The following is a 27125-nucleotide window of genomic DNA, read 5'->3' as shown; positions in this document are numbered from 1 at the left end:
TTAAAACCTCTCCCTTAAAATGTTTGATGGGGATATTCCTTATGGTTTTATGATGAAAAGTAAACATTTTCAATGTGAGAGCAGTATTTTGTATTTACTTCTATAAACATTATTATTATTATTTAGCATTTACATAATTCCTACTATATGTCAGACACTTCACAATTATGAAACTTCTACTAAATACAAGGTTCTGCACTCAGTTTCTGTGGGAGAAAGAAGGATAAATAAGATGAGAGCCAAGAATAAGATCTGGCACAAACCTTGTCTTTTTGGACCACTTAAACACAGTAGAGAGAACAAAGCCCATGCACATATGTTATAGAATGGATTTATAAGTGCATGAGAGAGGTGCAAATGAGAGTTCCCAGACTTATGGCTTAGAGGATCAGGGAAGACTTGTTAGAGGATATGACTTCTGAGTTGAATCTTGAGAAACAGGTAGGATTTCAACAGCTGAAAATGAGGGCAGGAAGAACATTTCTTAAAAAGGATAAAATCCATTTAAAGACATTTTCATTTCTTATAAATCTGATTAGGGATTATGCTCTCAGGTGTGTACTAGAAATAAAGAGAATTGCTTTCAGGGAGTGAAACCAAAAGGACACAGTTGATGACTTTAAAAAGGTGGCCAGTGGGTCAGTCAAATAAATTGTTCTGTGAAACTTCATGACTTTTCAAATTGATCCTTCAATTCAAAGGGTAAGAGATCATATTTTTAAAGTGTCCTATAATTAACCTTCCAAATTCTTTTTGCCCAGTATGACTAAACCAAATCAATAATAGTGGAAGTGATACAGGCTGGTTAGATAAGAACCCTTCTATCCTTTGGTAGAAGGTAAAGGGATGTACAGATAGGATGTGCTGGGGTGGGGGGGGAAAGCTATAATAACTGATGAGAATCAATGAATATAGTTGTCCATTCTAAAGCTTACCCTTTTCTAATCTACTCACAGTTAGTGCATTCAAGGGTACCTGGGACCCGCTAATTTAAATCCTGCTATTCTAACAAAGGTTGTTGTATTTTGTAAGAAGCACCAGCTCCCTTCCTCTATCTGTATAGAGAACTGCGCAATCCCTAATAACTAAAGGCCACTTTGATGGCAGAGCAGATCTGGGGAGAACCGATTTCCTGATTATAATGTCATGTAACTTCATTTCTTCATGCCAAAGACTCAAGTCATTAGTAGGATAAAATTCATACATCTTCATGGACCTTCCCTGTATGAGTGACTGTGTTCACTGGTGAATTGCCCATTTCCAATAAACCTTTAAGTCAGAGCAACTAAGTTTGAGGCATCTTTTTTTTTTTAAACCCAGCCCTGAATAGCAAAGGGGAAAATGTATTTAACATGTATAAGGCATTTGGACATTTGGTGGACAGCCTTTGAATAATTCCTTTATATATATTTCCCAAGTTATATGTAGGAGAAAATTAAAGATAGATTATTGAAGGTTTCATAACTTTTGACTATAGCAAAGGTCTTATTGACTGAGATGAAAGTAAATGGTACTGAGAATATTCTAGATCAGTGGTGTCAAACTCAAATAGAAATAAGGCCAGTTAATATACATAAGGATTCCTGAAGCCACATACTGACTTAGAAAAACCATATATTAACATTATCTATCTTCTTTTGCATTTTTACTTGTTTTATTATTTTCCAAATAATGTTTTAATCTGGTTGTGGTTGTACCTGAGTCTCACTGGCCAGATATTTGATATTCCCCTCTACCTAGTCAACTTGCTCAAGAATGAATGATATATCATGTATATATATGCATATAAAATATGACTATATCAATAATATATTATAACCATATGTATGACTAAAATATAGTACTTGAGATTCATTAGGAGAAATTGAGGAAAATATTGTCTGCATGGCATAATGAAAAACACTCTGGTTTAGAGTTGGAAAATCTGAATTCAGGTTTTGTCTCTGTTGTTGACTCTTTCTTTATGCCTCCATTTATTCATTTAAAAATGATTTTTCTGGTTACATGAAATTATTTTTGACAATTATTTTATGACATTTTAGGATTCAGGTTTTCTCCCTCCCTCCCTTCCATCCTCCAAGGCAGTTAATAATCTGACATAAGTTATAGCAATACTTTCATGCAATACATATTTCCATATTGTTCATGTTTTGGTAGAAGACACATATAATGTGTACAATAAAAATCTCATGAAGGAAATGAAATAGAAGATGGCATGCATTGATCTTCATACAGGCTCCAATGGTTCCTTCTTTGGCTGTGAATAACTTTTTCATCATGAGTTCCCTGTGATTATCTTCGATACTTGCTTTGCTGATAATGGTTTAGTCTTTCACAGCTGATCGTTGTATGATATTTCTGTTACTATATACATTGTTCTCCTGGTCCTGCTCACTTCACTTTGGCATCAGTTTATATTCTTCAGTTGACTCTTTAATTTCCTTATCTCTGGGTGATAAAATCACTGGATAATTCTCCATTTGAACTTGAACTTGGCATTTTAAGGATAGAGTCTCCCCAAGGAAGTTATTACCTCGAGGTCTAGGATAACTATAGGGGACTTCACTGCCAGCACTATAGCTCATGAGTCCTCACTGGTATCCTTTCCACTAATAGTAGACATGTTAGTTTTTGCCAAAGTTTTGACCAAGATGGCACAATACTAATAACATCTAGAAAATGCTTTCTATTTCCCTTCTCCACACTCTCCACCCCATACCTAGCTGAGTTGTAATCTACCATATATACACACAGGGTCTGTGAGAAAAGTAGGCAGAAACAAAGCAGAATGGAACTCAAGCATATATAAATGAAAATTGATGTGTCAAGGATGCAAATGAGACAAATCTGGTCTTGTAGAACCAGGAAGTCCTTTCTTTCCTAGAGAGGTTCTCTCTGCAGCTTAACTGTTGATGGTCAGGGCTAACTAGCTCTTTTTTGAGTCAAGAACTAGTTTTCTTCTCTGCTGCTGGGTATTTTGAGGCTTGAATCCTCTGTCAGGCTCAAGTACATCTTCTTTCAGGCGGTCTCTTTATATTCCTGTCTGTCTGGAATGTGTTATTCTGCTCCCTTAGTTACACCTTGAACTCTCTTCTATTGACTCCTACTTCATGATGGAGAGAATGTTTTAGTTTGAATTGATTCATAGCTAGGCTAGAAGCTATGGGAAATTGGTGGAAGGGATGAGAAGAAGAGAATAATCTGTTTCTTCCCCCCCCACTGGTTTCTTTCACAGGTGGCTTCTGGCAATACACTCCCCTCATTTCTCCCATTTTCACCAGAACATAGCTATTTCAAGTCCCAAGGAGTATGACCTATTTTCAATCAGGCCAATATATTGCCCTTTTTGAATCATTTGGATAAAGACATTCATACTTATTAAAGGAATCAGCATGTAGCACCTTGCTAAGAAATTGATTGGCATCACATTAGCTCTGTTATCTACTCTATATATGTTCTGCAACTCTTGGAGTGGAATATATCCCTGCTCTCTTGCATGTAAAATGGAGATAAAGATTTTTGCATTATTAATATTACAGCTCCCTTATAATGAAAACTGTACACTAGTGTAAGCTATTATTATTGGACAGGATCATCCCTAACTAAGTACAGGGTACATAGGATTCTTTTATTTAGTAATTATTTATTAAACACCTATATACCTTGTACTAAGTGCTGGGCATTGAGGGAAATAATCTAATATTTTTTCTGCTCCTCTATTCTTCCTCATATAGTAATATGAAATTTAGTAAATAGAAATTCAATACTTAATGTATTTATGATTTCATCAGCCAAGACTGTTACAAATGTACATGTGAAAATCTAGCTTAAATGAATATGAGGGAAAAAGAAGGGAAAGAATATCTAGCAAGTCATCAACACTCCAACAATTAGCTTTCCCTTATATTAAAGAGTTTGTTGTTGTTCAGACATTTCAATCAAGTATGTCTCTTTGTCACCAATTTGGGATTTCTTGGCTAATATACTAGAGTGTTTTGTCATTTTCTTCTCAAGTTAATTTTACAGATAAGGGAACTGAGGCAAAAAGTTAAATGACATTTTTGGGTCACACAGCTGGCAAGTGTCTGAGGTTGGATTTGAACTCTGATCTTTCTGACTCCAGGTCCCATGCTTTATCTACTGGACCACCTAACTGCCCCATTTATTAAAGAGACAATGGTAAATAAAGCCAACTGAAACAGCAAATTTTTTTCTGATATCACATGTGATATAACACACTCATAGTTATTTCTCCAACAAAAAAGACGACATTTTCTTATCTATTATATGAAGCCAATGTTGGTCATATAAAACCCTGTGTCTGTTTTATTGTACTTTTTATTTATACCATTTTAGTCTCTGTGTACATTGTTTTCCTTGCTCTGCTTACTTTACTATACATTAGTTCATACAAATATTCCTATGTTTCTTACAATTCCTCATCATCAGTCCAACGCTACAATAATATTCCATTACATTTCTATACCACAACTTGTTTAACTTTTCCCCAGTCAATGTATACCCGATTTGTTTCCAGTTCTTGGCTACCTGCCAAAAAGTATTCAGCTGAGTGGTAAATATATGATTTTTCTTTCTGTTTTTAACCCCTTTGTAGTATATATTCAGTATAATAATTGATAGATAAAGGATAGTTTAGTGGCTTTTATCATAAAGTTCAAATTGTTTCTTTCCACAATTTTTGGACCAAGACACATCTCCACAAACAGAGTATTAATGAAATGATGGCATAAACTTTTAATACCTGGTAGTTCCAGTTAAGTAGATTGTTATACAGTGATGGTTCAAAGCCTCCAGTGGACAGTAATATACATAGAAAACAATTTTTTAACTTTACCTTGAGTACTACACAAGTTTCTTATCCTACCCCTTCCTATAGGCCATAACTGTCATTTGACTGATAATTTTTTGTTACTTTGAAAATATTTTTCTTGCTCAAAATCCATGTCTATGAATGGTAAACTAGGCTTGAATGGTGTTTAAGGATGTCAAAAATTCTTGTCATTTCATTAAAATTATTGGTTATCATTATCATCCTTATCATGTATGCTCCCTCCCTTATTTTCCTCACACTGAAGTTTACACAGTATATCCACATCTATTCTGTCATTTGTTCTATTCATTTGCCCTTTGGGTTAATGAGGAGATGTTATTATCTCCATTTTGCTGATGAAGAAACAGATATAGAATAGAAATTCTTTGATGAAAAATGTATTGTTGCAAAAAGGAAGAAACAGAACTCAATCATAGGTCTTAGTTCCTATATAGTGTTCTTTCTATTTCATGTGATTAGAAAAATTCTCACTAATGTCCTAGTCTAGCATAGATGAAAGAGGTCTAAATTTGTAATGCAAAGACTTGGATTCAAACTCTAACTCCATCACTTGGGAGCTTTATGACATAGTACATCACCCTGCTGCATCTCAGTTTCTTCATCTTGAATATGAGGGAATTGAACTAGATGACCTCTTAAGGCTTCTTGTGGCTCTAAATCAATGTAACTTAAATGTACATTTCTGGATATAGTTGTTTTACATCATTAAAAGCCCCATTTAAAGTCTGGGGAAATTGAGACTGCTTAAATAAGATACAAATATTTTCATCTAGAATAAATCTATTTACTTTTGACCTAGATGGCAGCTGACATTATTTGGACTGAGTGGTTTTATTTTCTTTAATATTTTCTAAGAAAATCTATATGTAATCTAGATATGGTAATGGATCTAGAAACTATCTTAAGGATCATCTAATCAAAGCCATATATTTTAAAGATGAAAAAATAGACTCTTAGTGCATAAATTACTCATTCAAGGTCACAGAAGTGGTAAGAGATATAGCTGGTATTTGGACCAATGTCATCTGATTCCAAATTGAATAAAATTTCCTGTTCCTTCTACTACCTCCTCATATTTCTATTACAGTTAATAATGTCTCATCAGAGACATGTATATGAAGAGTGCCAAAGCCTACTCTAATTATCAGCAACACTGTTCCTTTGGTAGATACGTATGGGCTTCATAGCCTGCCAGGTTTTGGTTTTCCTAGTTTCTAGGGGCCCTCTATTGCTACAGTACTTTCTCCTTTTTACTATTACACTTAATCTCTCTCTTACTTCTGGAGGAAAGACATATGTGCATTTAGTGACCGAGTCAAGCTATAATCTAGCACCCATCAAAAGCCCATTCAACTGCTTCTTTGCTTACTGTGACTGTGTTTCAGCTTGTGGGTGTCTAGTTCCTGATGTGATCATGTAGTCTATTTGTCCTTTTTTCAGCCTTAGGCATCCCAGCATCTGCAAGGAGAGTACACAGTTGGCTGTAGGTCAGGGAAAAATGAATTAGACAATTTTTCCCCTTTGATTTATCTGACTGTTTTGCTTTCCATAGTTCAACCCAAAGGAGGTGGTCTGAAGAATATGGTTGCTATGGGCAAGGAAATTAAGAACAGTAATATTTAAAAATGTTAAACAATTGCATATCTGGCCATCAACCCTCAAGTTCTACCTGTGCCTCTTAATGGAAATTGTCAGGATGAGAAGAACGAGGTTAAGTTGGAAAGATTTACTTTTTAGCCAAAAAGATGATTGAAAACATACTGTATTTTCATGCTAAGAAAAGGGGTATTGTTTTAAAACAAGCACTGAGATAAGTATAATTTTAATAAAGTTTATGAACTAATTAAAAATTGAATTTAGTCATTTTAGTTCCTTTAGTTTTTTTAATCAATGCTTGTGTCCTCACAATTGTATCTCTAGCACAAATTTCCCCTCTGTGCTTCATTCTCTTTTCCATTTCTTTTCAATGTCATTTTTATTTCCTCTATTGTGATAGTTTTATAATTAAAAAAAAATTTGTTGTAATAGTTTTGCTTTGTTTTGTTGTGTTTTCTTCAGTTTCCTTTATCTTTAAAAGCTTTCTTTAGACTGGTTTATGTTCCATTGCTTCTCTGTACAATAATATAAGTGATGATGTTTATAATTGTCCTTCATCCTTCTACATAAATTTTTACCATAAAGAGAGCACCCCTAACTTGATGTTAGCTATGGCAGCCAACTTTGGCTATTTATGATTATACACAGCTGCTTTCTGAGATTTTTTGATTTACTTACTGAACTAATTTAATTTACATGGATTTAACTCCTGAATGATGTTATTATAGTTGGTGTCAGGATTATTTCTATTATCCATTTGCAACTTTAAATTTTTTTTTGCAATAGCTTATTTAAACAATTAAGAGTTAAATTATTAACAACTAAGAGTTAAATCTTCATTATTATATGCAAAATGCATCTATCTTTCTTTCTTTGTTTGTTTCTTTTGTTCTTTGTTTCTTTGTTTCTTTTTCTTTCTTTCTCTTCCTTTCTTCCTTCCTCATCTCTTCTTCTTCCTATTTTCTTCTTCCTTTCATATTCTCACCATTTTCTTCTTATTAGTCTTTCTCCTTATCAATTATAAATACTAATTTTATCTTTTATGAATCAATATCATTTCCATAATAAACATTTTATGTAAAATATAGCTAATTTCATTTTTGTGGGTTTTTTTTTGTTGCTTATCATTTATATAACCTACCTTAATTAAAAAAAATGAATGTTCATGGTATAGAGATAAGAGATTTCTATATAATCTAAATGCTTTCATCTCATTTCTTTGTGTATAAACTAAAATTATTTTCATGGGAGGTTTTTTGTAAATATTTATTAGTATTATTACATTAACTTTATATATTACAATATGTGATGACCACTGATTTTGTCAGTGTGATAAATTCCACTGAGTATTTTTTTTCCAAAAGGAGTACTTATGATATATTCTTCAATTTAGCTACAATTTCTGTCTTTGTTTTTGGTTACATTTATAGCACAAATTGATGAGATTTAGTTCTCCATTAATATATCACCTATATGGAGAATAAAGTATATAAAAGTGTTGGAATGATTCATTTATGAAGATCAGTTTAGGAAGATTTTTAAATGACAAAAAGAGAGAGGGACTGCTGGGTGGCTTAGTGGATTGAGAGCAAGGCCTAGAAATGGGAGGTCCTGGGTTCAAATTTGACCTTGCCATTTTCTAGCTGTGTGACCCTGGGCAAGTCACTTAACCCCCATTGTCTAGCCCTTACCACTCTTCTACCTTGGAACCAATACACAATATTGATTCCAAGACAGAAGGTAAGGGTTTAAAAAATTAATGACAAAAAGAGGATTTTATATTGATATTGGAGGTAATAAGGATCAACTATATCTCTTTGAGCATGGGGAGGACTGATGTGGACATATACCTATGCTTTAAAGTAGAATCAAGAGTGCAGTGTTGATAGCAACAGAAATATTGTTTGAAGAGAGAGAATTGATATTTTTGTCAAATGATGTCTTCTCTTAAGGGGTAAGGGGAGAGATGGAGTGAATTAACTGGATATTTTAATGTAACAAATAAATTAATAAACATTTTTTTTAAATCATCAGGGTAGCTGAATGAAAGCTGGATTAGAACAAGGAGAGACTTGTGTCTTTATGACTGAGCAAATCTTTTAACTTTTTCTGTGCTAATGGTAACTCTCTAAAACTATAATTTTCAAAGAAGGTGTTGACCTGCACCAGTAGAAAGAATTTCTTCATATGGAACTCCTCTATATCAATGATATAAGATCAATGAAAGGTATAGACCCTGACTCCTGTTGTCTTAGAGAACATGTTGACCACCAATTGCTCTTTATCTTTCTACTCCTTTCTGAAAAATCTATTCCTCTTACAATCTTTTTTTAGTAAAAAAATACTTTTTGTAACATAGTTTTTGTATATTTTCATTGTTTCAGTCTTGTTTTCCTTTTTGGTAGCCTCAGTAACTAGGAATATCAGAAAGGCTTTTTATAGAAGGTGGTACCTGAGAAAAGCAGTGACAACGCAGATGGAAGGTTGAGTTCAGAGAACAACTAGGTAGAAGTGAATAGGGCATGTGAAGGAAAGTTATATGACATGCAATAATGTGAAAAGTAGATTGGCATAAGTAGAAACTTTTTGTGCCACGCTAAGGATTTTGTATTTTATATTAGAGGCAAATAGAAAACTGTTGAAGATTTTTTTGAACAGAGGAGTGACATAGTTAAGTCTGAGTTTTAGGAATATTAGTCAGCAATGAGGACAATGGCTTGGAAAGGGGAGAGGCTTGAAGTAGGGGGAGTCACTTTATAATAGTCAGTGTGAGAAGTAAGGAGGGACTGAAACTTGGTTAGTAGTACTATGAGACTATGAGAGAAGGGAGCTCTTCTAAAAGATACTATAGAGGCTGAAATGAAACCTAGACACTCATTGAATATGTTTTGTGAGAAAGAAAGTCAAAGATAGCACTGGGTAACTATGAACTATGGTGACTAGATAAATCAGAGAATTGTGGCAGCAGGCCACTACTGTTTGAATTCATTCTCCTCACAGTGTATCTCTACCTTTTTTCTCCACCTCTGTGTCTCTCTCTGTCTGTCTCTCGTGTGTCTCTTTCTCTTTCTCTCTCTGTGTGTCTCTCTGTCTCTGTCTCTGTGTCTCTGTCTCTGTCTCTCTCTCTCTGTCTTTCTCTCTCTCTCTCTGTCTCTGTCTTTGTCTCTCTCTGTGTGTGTCTCTGTCGCTGTCTCTCTCTCTTTGTGTCTCTCTCTGTCTCTGTCTTTGTCTCTCTGTGTGTGTCTCTGTCTCTCTGTCTGTCTCTGTCTCTCTCTCTCTGTGTCTCTCCGTGTGTCTCTCTGTCTCTGTCTCTCTGTCTTTCTCTCTCTCTCTCTCTCTTTGTGTCTCTCTCTGTCTCTGTCTTTGTCTCTCTGTGTGTGTCTCTGTCTCTCTCTCTGTCTTTCTCTCTCTCTCTCTCTCTCTCTCTCTCTCTCTCTCTCTCTCTCTCTTTGTGTCTCTGTCTCTGTCTTTGTCTCTCTCTGTGTGTGTCTCTGTCTCTCTCTGTCTGTCTGTCTCTGTCTCTGAGTCTCTGTGTCTCTGTCTCTGTCTCTGTCTCTGTCTGTCTCTCTCCTCTCTCTCTCTCCCTTTCTCCTTGTTCTAATTAAAATAGACCTTTAACGGGGGCAGTGGGGTAGCTCAGTGGATTGAGAGCCAGGCCTAGAGACAGGAGGTCCTAGGTTCAAATCTGAACTCAGACACTTCCCCACTGTGTGACCCTGGGCAAGTCACTTGAGCCCCATTGCCTAGCCCTTAGCACTCTTCTGCCTTGGAGCCAATACACAGTATTGACTCTAAGACGGAAGGTAAGGGTTTAAAAAAAAAATAGACCTTTAATAGGAATTACAACAACATTCACTTAAGGGCACAATAATTTCCTACTATTTTAAATTCTAGACAGTAGGACCTAATCACCAGTCTAGAGAGTGCTGTATTACATAAGAAATCAGTACCTGGGGAACACAGGTAATAGCATTAGTACCTACATGTACTGACAACTGTTTGTGTCTTTAAAGTAAAACTATTTTCTCCTGGGTATGGAACATAACATACTCCAAAAGAAGATAACAGAGGATAATTCCTTATATCATAGTAATAAGCTTCTTCTGAGTATCTCTAAAATGTTTTCTAAAACTACTTTTTACATATTTAACCTTACGACTAACTATAAACTTTTATCCCTACTGTGTTGTTTTCTTATTTCTGTGAATGAAGAAAGTACTTCCTACTTGCTGTGCAACCTTTCCATAATTAGTCATGAAATAGCTTTTTCCTTGTTAAAATTTTGATTAAAATATGGCTCATGTATTGAACACACATTGCATTTCACAAAAACTTTCATCCTAGACAGGAAAGAGGGTTTGGAGGAAGTTAAATAGGAAGATATATAGTGTGATTTCTAGGAGTCTACAGAGATGTTTGATCACTAAAATTTTTTTTCCTACCTATTTATAAGTGTGTAATATTTCACAATTAGAAAATAACTATATTGTTTCCTGTCCCTCCTACCTTTGCCCCTCACCCCATCCATCACCCTAATAAAATGCCCAAGTAGCACAGCAGATAGAATGTTGGCCCTTGATACAGGAGGATCTGATTTCAAATGTAGCCTCAGGCACTTACTAGCTTTGTGTCTCTGGGCAGGTCACTTAACCCATTTTGCCTCAGTTTCCTTATGTGTTTAATGAAATGGAGAAGGAAATGGAAAACCACTCTAATATCTGCCAAGAAAACCTCAAATGGGGTCACAAAGAGTTGGATATGATTAATTACTAAATAACAAGCATGAAAAAATCACTTTAAATCTTCTTGGTAATTTGTTTCTTAGTGAGATTAATTCATCATATTTTTCCTAGAGATCTCGGTTTACTTCTGGGTTATAGTCACCACAAAAGGGCATTTCTTCTCCTTTGTTCCCTCCTTTCCCACTTTCTCCTTTTCTTTTTTTCCTCCCTTTCTGCCTTTCTTTTCTCTTCCTCCCTTCTTATTTCTCTTTGCCAAAGCCCTGTTATTGTTTTCTGAAACCTTCCTAGTTCTTTACTAAACCTTCCAAAATACAATTTCTAATTCGGTTGTAGGAAGCATATCAATATATGCTTACTTACTGCTAAAGTAAAGAAATTCCAAGTAAATAAATTCTTGATAGGTTCAGCTCCTACTTGGCACTAGAAAAACTTGTAAGCCTTCCAGACCATTCTTTTTCAAGGAAAGGAGCCAACCAAAGGCAAGGTTTTGATGTCAAGCAAAGCAGTTCTTGAAGGATATGAATATACTTTTAGTGGAGAATAGAATGATTTTTCTTAGGTTGATGAGCTATAGAAGAGATTATAGTATACCCAGAAAGCAAAGCTGATGAATTTCTTAGAAGCATTGATGATATGGTGTGAAGCTACCTAAAATTTCAAAAGTGTGTGATATATTTTACTCCATGCTTGTTGAAATTAAGAGAGAGGGAGAATTTGTAAATCATGTGATATAAAATATATTTAATTTTCTTTTTTAAGTTGGGATATGAAAACTATTCTTGTCAATTGATTGATTGGTCATTCTAAGATTTAGATATATAACTTTAAACTGTAATTTCAACCTGATTTTTCTTTTTTTTTCTTTTCATGTTACTTCTTAAAGTTTAAAGTTGGCAGTACTAAATTTAGTCATTGAAAGTTGGTTACCTATTTAATCTAATTGCATAAAAAGACTTTGAAAATATTAATGAAGTCTCAGGACTCCATAAAAGCTCAGTCTCAAGTCAATTTTCACCCACTAGAATAACCAGTAGGAAATCCAATTAAGGATTTCATCAACTCACAGTTTATAACCTCAGAAATCATTGGATTTAGAGCCAAAAAGGTGATTCATAGATCATTCAATCAGCCTCCTCCTAACTACTTTGCAGAAAAGGAAACATAGGGTCAGAAAAGCAGAAACTTGCCCCAAGTTGTTACAGAATCCAGATTCAGTCCTGTGTTTTCTGTCTTCATGAGATAATTGATTTGGAGTTGGTAAAGATTTTAAAGATTTTATAGCTTACCCCCGTCATTTTATTAATTAGTTAAGAATTGAAGCCATCAAGGGTTAAATATATTGCCTAAAATCATGTAGATAGTAAGGGGAAAGCCTGGATTCAAACCAGATACACTGACTCCAAAGTGATATTTTTATGGATTCCAAATCTAGTGTTCTTTCCTTTAAACTCCAAATACAGTGTGGCTGCTATTGTTGTTTTAAAGAAATCATGCTTGTTTATATCTAGTGTGAAGTCCATTACACTGTGCTACCTCTATTTTTCCAAAACTCATACATATCTCACATTATTGTCACTTTTCATGTTACCTTCACATTATCAACTGTCTGAATGTAAGGACTGAATGTATTAGATTAAATAAATCAAGGTCTTTTTTAGCTTTCAGATCCTTATCTGAGAACTTTTTTTTTGGTTTGGAATTAATTTTGAATTAACTTTCCAAGTAGATCTAGATTCTAGTCTCAGATCAGATATTTGCTAATTATGTTTTCTTAGGCAAGTCCCTTTGGCTCTATGGGCCCCATTCATAAATCTGTAAAAGAGGATAAGTTGACAATGTTTTTATAATATTTTGCTCAATTCAAAATGTTATGATTTTAAGGTTTTCTTCAATGATTTAATAAAAAGCACTAGTGGGTAACATTTCTTTTTCTTTGAAGTATTTGTACTACAAATGCCTAGATTCATCAGTTTTTCACTATTAACCCAGTTTTTAATGGCTTTCTCTCTCAAAACTAGTATGGTGTTATTGGCCTTAAATTTCTTATCCATGATAAAAGATTCTAGGTACCATTCATTCTGGATGTATACAGGCACCAAAATGTAACAGAGTGAGCATTTCAATTTTTTATTCCTAAAGGCCTGTGTTCTATTCTGCCATGTATTTCCTCCTTGACTTTAGCCAAGTGACTTCCCCTTTCTGGGCTTCAGTCAGTTTTCCTCATCTTAGAAATAAGGGATTTGAGTTATATTATCTCTGTGGTCTCTTTCAGGTCTAATTTTAATGAATCAGTTACTTTATTTTTATCCTTGTAACATGTTGAGTGAATCCTTAAAATAAAACTTAGAAAATGTTGATAATTCATGAATCTCAAGACTCATTTTTCTACAGTTTTTTTGTGATAAAAAAATAAAGATTTTTTAGCACATGATATTAGAAAGGTTATGCTAAGAAAGAGCTAGAATTAAATTACTGGCTTAGTATGTCTTGGCAAATTCTCAGAATAGTATTTCACACAACACTGTTCTAAAATGATCTCTGGGCAGTCTGGTGTTGCTTGTTGGGCAGACTGTTATAGACATTCCCAGATGAACAGTATGTCACGATCAGAGTATTAGTCTGTGCTTCTTTAGAATGTGGAACAGAATTAAGGGGAAGCTTTTATTAGTTGGAGACATAGAGGATAGAAATTTTCCTACCACACCCTCTAATTGATTATGAATAGCCCAACTCAAAGATCAAGATTCCTGATTTTAGTTTTCATTTAAAAACAATGAAATAGTTGTCCCTTTATCCAAGGATAAGAGGGCCTTTTTGTTTGTTTTATTTTATTTTATTTGAAAACACAAGCACTGATAATAATTTATATGCTTGGCTTCTGATTTCAAAAAGGATTTGAACTCGTCTTCAGTGATTTGTTTTGGTTTATGTCTTCCACTACTCTGGAACTATTCTAGGACTATGGAAGAATGAATGTTTGTCATGCAGTGAATTATAAGATCATAGGACCATAAGATTTAGATCTATAAGGCACTTCAGAGATTTTCTGTATAGTATAATGGTTTATTTGTACAAATAATGAAACTCAAGCTCAAAGAAGGGAAAGAACTCACCCAAAGACACATAGCTAGTAAGTCAGAATCATTATTTGAACTCATTTCCTCTGACTGCAAATACTTTTCCCTCTATGATGTGTATATTAGATAGTAAGTATGAGATTACCATTGAGTAAAACTACATATGAGTTCCTTTCCTCTTACCTTTCATCTTAAATCTTTTGTTTCTCATTTCCATTCCTATTATAACATCAAAAGGATATCATCAGTATATTAATTGTCTTCATTATAATCATCACTACTACTACTATCACCATCTTTGAAATGTGGCTCATGGAGAATATATGATAAATTATGAGTCAGGAAGATTTGAGTTCAAGGTCTCCCTCAGAAATTTATTATTTGTGTGTCCTTGGGTAAGTCAATTAGCTTCTCAATGTTTCGTGCAATTCCTGAATTAGCTTCCAAACTAACAGGTTACTAATCTGATATCTTTTGGTGGAGGTTATGTCATACTTGTAGTTTCCTACATTTAAAAAATCACAGACCTTTCATACATTCACATAATAATAATATAAATGGTTATACATGTATATGCAGATTCTAGTATTTCTATGGATTAAAGTGAGTTGATATTGCCTCCAAGAAAGAAGATTCCACTCTACTCATACCTTTAAAATTTGAAAACACTTTTCTCAAATAACCCAGTGAGGGTTCAATAAGACAGAATAGAATATTGTTGATTAGAACGAAATCAAGATTTCTGGATACTTTAAATAGATAATTATATTTCATCATATCTAAAATGCGAATAAGAACTCTTTCACTGTAGTTGTAAGAAAAGTAATTTATCAATAATAATAAAGAAGATGTGACTTTAGTAGAAGTTTGTGTTCATGAGGCTGAAGACAATAACAGCAATAAACATTTATTGAAAACTCATCTTGTTCTAGGTACTGTGCAGGGTTCTGGGGATACATAACAATGTTTAACTTTTAACAATTATAAACTTTTATAAGATATTATTAGTATTTATTTTTTCCAGTTTTCTTGTTGATATAATTTTTAATACTTGACATTGTGTGATCAATGTTCTCTCCTTCTCTTCCCTCCTTCTCCCCTCCCCAAGAAAGCAAATAATATGATATAGACTCTATTTGTGTTATTATACAATACATATTTCTGTTTGTCATGTTATGAAACAATACAGATATTGTTTACACTAGAGAAAAATTAATGGAAAAAATAAAGTAAATGATGCCATGCTTCAGTCTTCCTTGAGACTATCAGTTCCTTCTATATCAGTAAATAGCATTTCTTGTTGTGAGTCCTTTGGGGTTGTCCTGGATCCTTGCATACCTGATAAAAGTTGTGATTCATAATTGATCATAGTACATTATTGGTGCTACTGTGTATAATTCTCTTAGTTCTGCTCACTTCACTTTGCATCACTTCATATAAACTTTTCCAGGTTATTATTTATTATTGGAGAACCTGTGTGCTTTGAGTCTAAAAGATGTAGGCTCAGGGTCTACTTCTGACACATATTAGCTGTGTGATCATGGGCAAGCCATCTAATCTTTTAGCATTCCAGACAAATCTCTAAGAGAATAAATTACAAATGAGTTACTGATGCATTGGCATAAGACCTTTTGGCATTAGGGGACCATCCCTCCACCATATGTAGGTATATATGTGTGTATGAGTGTGCAGACACACATATATTTATGATATCAATTCTTTAGAATATGAAATTACTTAATATTAGTGATCTAATTATTTGTGACACTAAATCAAATTGCTCATAATAGGGGGACTTATGGCTTAATTAATTCTAATAATTTGCTTTTTCCTATCTCCATTAAGCTTTCTTTTAAAAATTAAGACAATAGTTTTCTTATCAGAACACAAAGGAAGTGAAGAATTCTGTCTCCAAAATTACCCTTTAAAAAATTTGATGGGTAGGTTATTGTATTCCATTCATGACTATGTAAATAATCAGAGGTAAAACAATTAAATTAAAATGCCAGTATTGGTAACTTCAGTAGAGATGTCAAACTCACTCTTGTCTTTGTTTCCAGATTTATCAAAGATGCTGGCTAGTATTCAAGAAAGCTTCAAGCAAAGGTCCAAAAAGATTGGAGAAATTTTCAGATGAGCGGGCAGCATATTTTAGGTGTTACCATAAGGTAAAGTTTGATTTGCTTTGACAATCTTTCAGAAACTTAGAGTTTACATTCTAAACTAATCTGCTGGTTAGTGTGGAAAAAAGAAGAGAATGTGACTTTAGGAGAAGTTTGTGTTAATGAGGATGAAGACAATAACAACAATAAACACTTATTGAAAACTAATCATGTTCTAGGTACTCTGCAGGGTTCTGGGGATACATAAACAAAAATAAAGCTATCCACACCTTCAATGAACTCACATTTGATTGCATGGTAGCAACATGAACATAGGAATTAAATATACTATTTACAAATTAATTCCTGGGAACTAGTTTGTAGAGAGGGTTGGTAACAAAGTGGATAGAGCACCAAGCCTGGAGTCAAGTATATTTGAGATCATTTCTAACTTTGGACACTCTCTAGCTGTGTTGCCCTGGATAAGAAACTTTACCTCTGTCTGCCTGTGTTTCCTCATCTATAAAAAAGGAACAATAATAGTATTTATTTCTTAGGTTTGTTATAAGGATCAAATTAGTTATATTTGTAAATGTCATTGAAAATCTTAAAGCGCTGCACAATTGTTCATGTCAATTTCCTAGCAATAGAACCCCATTCTATCTATAAAGGAACATTAGAAGGGGAGAATAGAGAGAGATCAGGATACAAAGAGGGTGAGGCTGGTGTGAATAGGGGAGAGGTGCACTGAATAGGTAGCCAAAAGTTCAGAGTTTCAAGGTTTCTAAGTAGAGCCATAGGGTAATAGCAGTGATAATGCTGCTTAGTAAGAGGACTCTGTTGGGTTGGGGAAGGGGAGATAAGGTGAAGATACATTCATCAGCAGGACAATTTTTAATTTTAATGTTTAATATTCAAGTCAAGAATCAATGGAATTGGGGGCAGTTAAGTGGCTTAGTGAAATGAGAGTCAGGCCCAGAGATGGGAAGTTTTGGATTCAAATTTGGTCTGGACACTTTCTACATAGGCAAGTCAATTCCCCATTCCCTAGACCTTTAAGATGGAAGATAAGTGGTTTTTTTTTTGTTTCTTTGTTTGTTTTAAAACAGAGGGGAATCTTGGGCCATGTTTAAATAGGTTCCCAAGTCAGCTCTGTCTCACTTTAGTATTAAAGAGATTACTTTGGAGGGAGAAGAGGAGGGAACCAAGAGAATTTTTGGTCCATGACTTATAGCTGTAGTGCATTAGTCCCAGGTTATAGCAGATGGTCTAGAAAGGGGTAAATGTCTGAGTTCTGTCTGGTGACATAATTTTTTTTTTGAGGAGCTCACCAACCTGAGATAGAAAATATGATCCTCAATGTCTGATATCTGAAGGCTGGTTTTCTAACTCAGAATTGAAAGTTGGATTTTCCTAAAAATATGAATAAATGTTCCATAGATTTTATGTATAGAAGTATTCTATTTACCTTTATCATGGACCCATAGTATTCAATTAAACATGTGGAACCACTGTGGAATCAATTTACCATTTAGAGTCATCTTGTTGATTTTAGGCTGTATGGTCCACTGAGTGAATCATAGAATCTAAGACTTGCCTGTAAGAGAACGTGCAAATTCCTCAGTGTGACAGTTAAAACCCTCACAAACTGGCTCCAACCAACCTTTCTAGACTTAGTTCATATTATTAACTTTACTGGCTATTCTTGGAGTTCAAAATTCCATTCTGTCTCCATGCCTTTGCATAAGTTGTCCCTCATGCTAGGAATGTACACACACCCATAAGGGGAAGAAAAAAGCTGATTACAACTCCCTGCTAGCTATCAATCTTTATTTCTTCTCTTCTCAGCTAAACTCCTTGAGAAAGATTTCTGTCATTGATGCTTCTGATTCCTCTCCTTTTATTCTTGTTTAATGCCTCTGCAATCTGATTTTTCACATCATCATTCAACTAAAACAATTTTCTCCATAGTTATCAATGATATCTTAATTATTCTGTTTAATGACTTTTTCTCATTCCTCATCCTTTTTGATCTCTTGGCAGCAGTTGGCACCGGTGATTGCATTCTTCTCTTGGGCATTCTCTCTGGTTCTGCTGTTTCCTTGTTTTATTTCCTGTCTGACTGCTTCTTCTCAGTCTCTTTCACTAATTATCTATGCTCCACACTCTATCCATAGGTGTGTCCCCAATAATTTGACTCAACTGTCTTTTCTTTCTTTACTCTTTCACTTGGATATTTTATCATTTTCTACAGCATCATTGAACATCTTTATTCAGATAATGATCATAGATCCATCTATCCAGTTACTTTTCTGAGCTATTGTTTGATTTCTAAAACTCTCTTTTGTACATGTTGAACTAGATAATAAAAAGTAATCCAAAGCTGAACATGTCCAAAACATCACTCAATAATTTTTCTCAAAAATTATCTCCTCTCCTATTCTTTCTTATTATTGTCAATTGTACCACAATTTCTTCTGTCACCTATTCTCATAAGCATGGTGTTAGTCTTCATTCTTCATCTTACTTTTCTAATCCAATGACAGTTTTTCACTCCTACCTTTACATCCTTTTTATTTACCCCTGTCTATCCTTTTATACATCCACCATTTGAGCCTTCATCACCTCTTGCAAAAGTCATCTGTTCAATTGTCTTACCTCAATTCTCTACACATTCCTCTATCTATTCTATTGCCTAAATGATTTTCCTAAAAGATAGATCTGATGATACCACCCGAATAAACTCTAATATTTGTTTCCCCCCTCTAGGATCAAATATAAATTCCTTTGTTTGACATTTAAAGATATAACATGCACCTTTCCTATCTTTGCAATCATCTTATTTTATAGTCCTCTCTACACACTGAATAATCCAATTACACCCAGATACTTGCTGTTCCTCATACTATGTCCAGACTCAGGACCTTTTTACTGACTGGTCTCCCATACCTGGAATCTTCTCCCTCTTCTTCTTCATCTCTTGGTTTCTCTGACTTTCTTCAAGATTCAGCTCAATTCCATTTTCTTCAGGAGTACTTTCTTAGCTCTCATGCCATCCCCTCTGAGATTCTCTCCATCTACATTCCATGGACATCTTGTCCAATTCTTATTCAAGTCTTATACAATATTCTCTACAAATGGCTATAAAGCTTTTGCCTGAGGTTGCTGGATTACAGAAAGTCTAAGGTTCCTTCTAGATCTAGATTTATGATCCTAAATAACTGCAAAGGTGGGAGAACTCACCCAGGAGGTATCCTACTCCCTCATGAACCTGCACTAATTATAAGGAAGCTCCTCCTTAAATTGAGCCAGAGTATGCTTCATTATTTATATTCAGGGGTTTGAATTCTGTCCTCTGGTGCTATATAAAATTAATATAATTCTTTTTTCAAACTATAGTGCACCAGATATATACAGACAGTGTGCATGATCTCCCATTCTATTTATGCCCTTTTCTCTAACCTTCCAATCCCCAACTTTGATATTATGTCTGAGGTTATCTTAAATTAGCTGCATTTATATTCCTTGCTTTTAGGGAGATGTATCAAATTAGTATATAAAATTCTTTCTTCAAGTCTCTGGTTTTCTCAAAGAGGAAAAACCAAGCCCATATTGTGTCTGTGGGTCTTTGATGAGTGATAACCATGGCATAATGGATAGTTGGTCTTTGGTATTGGAAAGGCTAGCTTAAGACCCAACTCCAACAGGAACCATGGGACTTTGGTCAAGTCAACTTTACCTTTTAGTGACTTGAGTGACACTCTATAAGCTATAGATAATGCTTAGTTTTGTATTGGAAGAGGATATTTCCTTACTGGAAATTCCCTATACCACTAAAAACATTGGTCTACTTTGAAGGAAAAAAAATCTTCCCTTCAGAAATAAAGCTATAAGGCTACTATTTCTCCTACTTTTTCTTGCCTTTAAGATATTCATTGAGGATTTCCATTTTGTTGTCTGTAACAGAAATAGCTAGGCTAAATGTGATTTTTAATGGACACTGAAAAAATCACTAACTGGAGGGACATTCCTCCTTTTCTCCAATCCTTCCCTCCTCCACCTTAAGTCCCCTAAGGTACCTGCCACAAGGCTAGATTTTCTATCACTTAGCATTAAGGAGTTTTGTCTGGAATATGTCCCTATCTTCAAATTCATGCATGTAAATCTTTAGGGAATATAGATAGGCACATTTTCTTTCATGTATAATCACCATTAACCAAAGTTCAAAGGCATTAGAAAGTAGGAATTATCTACATTAAACCTCAAAGCCCTTGATGAGCTTCAACAGCAGATTCATCCTATTTAGTCTTGCTGATCTGATGCACTTAGTAGTAATCTCTTGAGGGCATAGCAGGAATTTGAAGACTTTCTGAGAAATACATTTTTATCCATAATCTGTATAATTTGCAAAGCTTGTTCGTAAAATACAGAGTTTATTTGCAGCACACCATGACAGTATTTCAGAGTTTATTCTAATTTTTATAAAGCCATTTCCAAAAGAAATGAGAAGTAATAAATTATGTTATTTGGTTGAGGTTGAGATGGTAGTGTGTATATCATTATGCAGATTAATTGCCCTCTTGCAGCAATATGGAATACTGATAAGGACAGAGTTTTTGTCAATCATAGATATGGTGTTCACCTATTAGAAATCACTAAGACCAAATGCCCACAACATGTATCATATTTTAAATAAGTTAAAATACAAAAGATTAATGGAAAGGTTGCAAATTTTGTCAGTTTTCTTTCTAAGAAATGTCATTTAAGATACTTTATTGTAGAAGGAAAATTGTTGTTTACTTTTGAATACTATATTAATGTTATAATTAATTTTACTTTTCTTAAACCATCTAGTCAGTGGCATGTCCTTCTGTTAGAAATGACTCATAGAGTGGTAGTGTGTGCAATAGAAAGACAACTAGATTTTGATTCAAGAGAGACCCGTATTCAAATTATTTATCCAACATGTACTAACCTATGTATTCTTAGGCTAGTCTCTAAGCATCAGAAAAATATGTATAATTATTTACTCTCACAGCTTTATTGTGAATATTGCCTGAGCTAATACATGTAAAAAGTTAGCAAATCTTAAAACTGTATTAAAATGTTAGTTATTTTTAGGACCATGGGATTTATACTAGGAAACTCAGGCCAAGAGAAAGAAGGGGACTTGCCCAAGATCACAAGGGATTGAAGTGGATTAGATATGTGGTTACTATACTGTTAAGATGACAATGATTCTAATCATCTTTTCCAACCAGTGGTATGCTGGTAAATTTTTAACTAAAAAAGGTACCATTATATACTTTTTTTTTAGTTTAATCTATATGATCAACATTTTCTTCCTTGCTTTCTTAAGTCTAGACAATCAACAAAACAATAACTCAAACCTTGATTTGTAGAGTTTGCCAATTTCTGAGGTGTAAACATGCTCACTGCTCCAGCAAATCTGTTTCCAACTCTCCCATTGAAACTCATTTCTCTGTTTTCTTTTTGAGAATTTATTGTGAAGAAATGGAATCTTTTCATAGAGAACAATAAAAATGAGAAGATCATGGGCCAATATCATTCCTCAAGGCACATCTCCTTCTCCCATTGGTGATTTCCTACAAGGACCTCCATTTTGTGGAGGAGACAAGTTAAGCTGATTTTCATTACCCTCTAGAGTCTGTCTTATACTCCTGGACTTTAAAATCAAGCTCCAAGCATCTCTACTCCCCAACTCCCTCACTCCAGCTTTTCAGCTCCCTTTTGTGAGCTGTCTTCTTCCATAAGAATATAAACTACCTGAGGGTAGGGATTATATTTCCTCTTGCTTTTATTTGTATCTTCAATGCTTAGAAAGGTGCCTAGTACATAGTAAAAGCTTAATAAATTTGTATTTATTACTCCCTTCCTTTCCTTCCTTCCTTCGTTCGTTCCTTCGTTCGTTCGTTCGTTCGTTTGTTCGTTCGTTCGTTCGTTCCTTCCTTCCTTCCTTCCTTCCTTCCTTCCTTCCTTCCTTTCCTCCTTCCCTCCTTCCTTCTTCCCCACCCTCCCTCTGTCTCTCTTTTTATTCTAGAACTTCAGGGAGCTTTGAGACCTCATTTAATTTAACTTGCCCATTTTATAGATGAAGTTAAATGATTTCTGTGGGATCATATACATCAGTGATTCTAGATTTCATAGTTTTGATTACCTAGGCTTTCATTTTTATTATTAAAATGACTAATGATTTAAAATGAAGTCATGTTAAAATCAAAGCTAATTATTCCAATTGAATTCAAACTAGTGAGTCAGTTATTGGAATTTATTATCTGTTTGAATACAGAAAAGAAATAATGATAGGTCCTCTTGCACACATCCTCATCTGTCAAATAGGAATTTGGGTCTCAATTTCTTAATTTAATGGGAATAATAATCTCCTTTCTGCTTGCCTTAAAGGTATTGATATATGAAACATTGTAATGAATTAATAGATTTGAAAATTGCTTGAAAATGTAAAAGGAAGAGGGGAAATAAGCATTTGTTTAGATGCTTTTATGTGTCAGGCTCTATGGGAACATCTTTACAAATAAGATCCCATTTGATCCTTACAATAACCTTGGGTGGTAGGTGATATTTTAATCCTCTTTCTATAGTAAGAAACTGAAGCAAGATGTAGGTTAAATCCCAGAGTCACATAGCTTGTAAGTGTCTGAGGTTGGATTTGCACTAAGTTCTTACTGAGACAAGGCCTAGAACTTGACCCATTTCTCCACCTAGCCTCTTCTTTTAAAAAAAAAAAGTGCCATATAGATTTAAGGTAATTAAAATATTAGTAATATTAATAGCCTACATAAATTATAACATCAATTGGAAAATAAAAGTACTTTCTTTATGCTTTCTGGATTCTCAGCTATTTAAAAAAAACAATTTTAGGGACAAAGAAATTGAAAATATTCTCAAGTCCACAAAGAGTTGCTATGTGTTATTAGGGTGGAAGGATGAACATGTTACTGGTTTGCTGGATATGAATTAAGAAAATTATAGTGGTCATTTAATATATCTTGGTGCCCTCATTGTTCAACTAAGTCTCTGAAAACTAGTTCCAAGTTATTCCAATTCTTTGCCTGACTAAAGCAATTAGTATTATTAATTATTCTGAGGTTATTAGTTTCCTACCTAGGAGGGAAAGAGAAAGATGTCTCTTAGAAAAGTATAAGTATATATTTAAATTGTATCTCATTCTTTTGATGTTAGCTATCATAATGTTTAAATATACTTTTTTTTTCCTAAAAGGGGAGTTTTAAAACCTGGTACATGGAGGGAGGATAGTACAGAGAAAGTACTGGATTTGAAGTAAAAAAAAAACAAAACCTGGGCTGAAATTCTGGCTCTGTTCTCACTAACAGTTGTGATCTTGGGCAGTTCACTTAATCTTTCTGTGCCTCAGTTTCCTCATTTGTAAGATGGAGAGATCAGACTAAATGGTTTTTAAGCTCCCATCCAGTACTTGATCTGTGACCCTATAATGTTGTTTGATGATATGATATATTCTGGTGACTCTCGATTCTCCTCCCTACCTTCTCAGTTCCATTCTTCTCTCTTGTCCAGATATTTTTCTCAAAGCTCAACATGAAGTTTGCTTGAAAGAAGACTTTTCCATCAGCACACATCAATTTATCCAAAAATACATTGCCCGAACTGATGAGTAGACTATATCTAGTTTAAATCAGTTGCCATGCTAAGTCCAATATCCCTATAAAGTAACTGAAAAATCAGGTTAAATGGTAGTAACTTTCCAAATATTTCATGAAGAGCATCCTGTATCAGAATCTGTCACAACCAAATTGCTAATCCATGGCATATCTTCAAATTATTTCTACACCCAATCAAAACTTATGGTAGAATTCCTAGAGTATGCGTCCATTTTGTGAGAATATTCCACATTATATTGCATTTCAATGTACTGCAGTTTTTCTTAGAAATACTATTTATTGTATAATATACTTAGCCTCTAATTTTCTTCCATTAATTTCTTATGTTTGAGCACATATAAACATTTTGAGGTTAACTTAAAAGAATCTGGGAATTTTTTTTAAGGATGTGAAGTCAATAGAGTAAACATTTTAGGCATGGGTCAAAGAGAAATGGAACTTCATGTGTGAGAAGCAAGAAGTTCAGTATGAATGGACTATGGAATATTAAAGATTTATAATGTGTAAAAAGACAGGAAAAATGAGAAAGGGCAAGGGTTGTGAAGTACTTTAAATGACAAAGAGAGGACTTAGTTGAGTAGGACCAGAGAGAATGTCTAATTGAACACATACCTGAAAAAATATTCTCTCTACAACAGTCTTGATGATTTGGCAATACAGCTTTGCTTGAGGGCCTCTAATGAGAGGGACTTCACTATGTTGGGAAGTACCATTTTGGGTATTTCTAACTTAAGTATGTCCCCTTACATCAGGCCTAAATCTGCTTCTTTGCAACTTCTGCCCATTGTTCCTAATTTTGTCCTTTGCAGCCAAGCAGAAAAGGATAATTAACTTTTTCATAATAAAGTTAAGAAGTTCCCTGTTGCAATATCCACTTCTGCATAATTTACCTATTTGGACATTTCTATCAGTTTATTTCAGCTTGAAGCATTATTTCTTCAAAGCAGAGTCCTTGAGAATTGCTGTTATTTTTTCCTAGTGGAGGGATATATGAAGCAATATAGTTGATATAATAGAAAGCATTTTGGAATTGTGATAAAATATATAGAAATATGAGCTTATTATTTTATTATATTTCAATTTACAGCCATTTAGGATTGAAATATTTTGCCATCCATATTGAGACAACATAGGGCTAATTGGAGTGACAGTTTTGACTACACTGACCAGTCAATTAAGTCAAGCAAAAGTCAATGCAAGTGAATGGTGTAAGCGATTTTTACCCACACTACTGCGAATGCACATACCCATTTGAATTGTGAAGTACCTTGAATCAAGTAGTTATTTTTGTTCCAAAGAGACAAAGTCTCAGTTTGCCCAGTATTTACTTACAACTGGGAAGTTGTGGAAATTCAAGGTACACAGCACTGTTGGTCTTGGTTTGGGTCATCATATTTTATTCAGTGGATTTGTGTTATCCCTGAAGGTAAAGATTTTAATGCCTCAATGCCCTTTCTTCCTGTTTGATTCTTATCTATGCCCCCACCCCCATAAATCTTCCATAGAGTAACTACATAACATGGTGATGGCTTCCTAAAACTACTCTATTATTTTAGAACTACCAATACAGTGTTTACAAGAGCCATCTGTTGTCCCACATTTTTGCTATAGGACCAACCTATCTCCATTTTCTGTTCTATGTGTCTTGGAGGCTATCTCTTGTATATCATATAAGGTGTCATAGTGGATAGAGGGGTGGTTCTGGAGCCACAAGACCTGATACTTATTATCTGTGTGGCTCTAGGAGAGTCTCTTAGCCTCTTTTTGCTTGTTTTCCCATAAAAACCAGGATATTAATAATACCTATTTCCCAGAGTTGTTGTGAGGATTAAAATAGGATATTTGTAAAACACTATGCATAACTTAAAGTGTTATTTAAATGTAGTTATTGTTATTCTTTTATCTTCTCATGTGTCATCTTGATATTTTGCTTATGAACTTACACTCATCATGGATATTTTCATTGCTCTTTTAGTGACCTGCAAAGTTGATTTTTCCTTATTAAAATAAATTTGATTGATTCATTTTTAATATTCTTTAAAACATTTGAATTCCAAGTTCTCTACCTCCCTTCTACACCATCTACTCCCCATTGAAAAGGTAAGAAATGTGATCTCATTTACTAATATGTGTGAAATCCTTCAATACATACTTCCATATTAGCCATTTTGGAAAAAGGAAAAAAAAACAAGAAAAATAAAGAAAATAAAAAGAAATGCTTCAACTCAGACTCCAGTTCCCTCTCTGGAGGTGGACATTAGTTTTCAGAAATGTCTTTGTTTGGAATAGCTACAACTTTCAAAGTTGGACATCCTTACAATGTCAGTGTAACTGTATAATGTTTAACTGGTTCTGCTTCTTCACTTTGTATCACTTTATTTTCCTTAGCAAGTTAGCCAATATGATGTGTGAGAAAGTACCTCATAGTTGTTTTATTTTGAATTTCTCTAATCAGTAATGATTATGAACATTTTTATATGATTATAGATAAGTTTGATACTGTTTTCTGAAAACTGCTTATTCATATTCTTTGACCATTTATCAGCCGGAGAATGATTTGTAGTTTTGCAAATTTTATTCAGTTTTCTTATGTCTCTGAGGAATGAGGCTTTTATTAGAGAAACTTTCTGTATATTTTTCTCAGTTTCCTATTTTCCTTTGATTCTTGGCACAATTGAATTTTCATTTTTCCAAGACTATCATTTTCTAAAATCTACAGCTATTTAACATTACTAAGAGAATACTGTAGCAAAAATTATCTTCTTTCAAGCAAAATTTGTCATTTCATTTTCTTTTCAAACATTTAAAAAAATCATATTTCAAAAGCACACATGCAAGTATTCTCTCTTAAAGAATACCCAAGCATACCACCCCCACAAATGGTTTTCCTCTGACATAATTAGCGAAAACTACCAAATAGTGTAATTACAACTATCTTGACCTATTTCACCTTTTCATTTTGTAGTATGCTGATAGTTAATGGAAAGCAAAGATGACTGCTTTGCTTTTGTATAATAGTATTTCTATAATTCACTGGGTTTGACTCAAGGTTTGTTGCCTCTGAGTTTTCTTTTTCT

General features: G+C 34.1%; 1 protein-coding gene across 4 annotated transcripts in view; it reads left to right on the top strand.

The window, feature by feature from the left end:
- Positions 1-27125, top strand: part of DOK5 (docking protein 5) — a 181400-nt gene that overhangs the window by 63969 nt on the left and 90306 nt on the right. For 3 of the 4 annotated variants that reach the window (XM_001369086.4, XM_007475695.3, XM_007475697.3), the window contains exon 2: positions 16328-16435. The exons of the other annotated variant lie outside the window; for it this stretch is intronic. In XM_001369086.4, the coding sequence (XP_001369123.1) occupies positions 16328-16435 (108 nt within the window). The remainder of the gene's footprint in view (positions 1-16327; positions 16436-27125) is intronic. 4 annotated transcript variants of the gene reach the window in all.

Source organism: Monodelphis domestica, chromosome 1 (assembly GCF_027887165.1).
Source record: "Monodelphis domestica isolate mMonDom1 chromosome 1, mMonDom1.pri, whole genome shotgun sequence".
NCBI classification, from domain to species: Eukaryota; Metazoa; Chordata; class Mammalia; order Didelphimorphia; family Didelphidae; genus Monodelphis; species Monodelphis domestica.
This window is presented reverse-complemented; position numbering and strand designations above follow the sequence as displayed.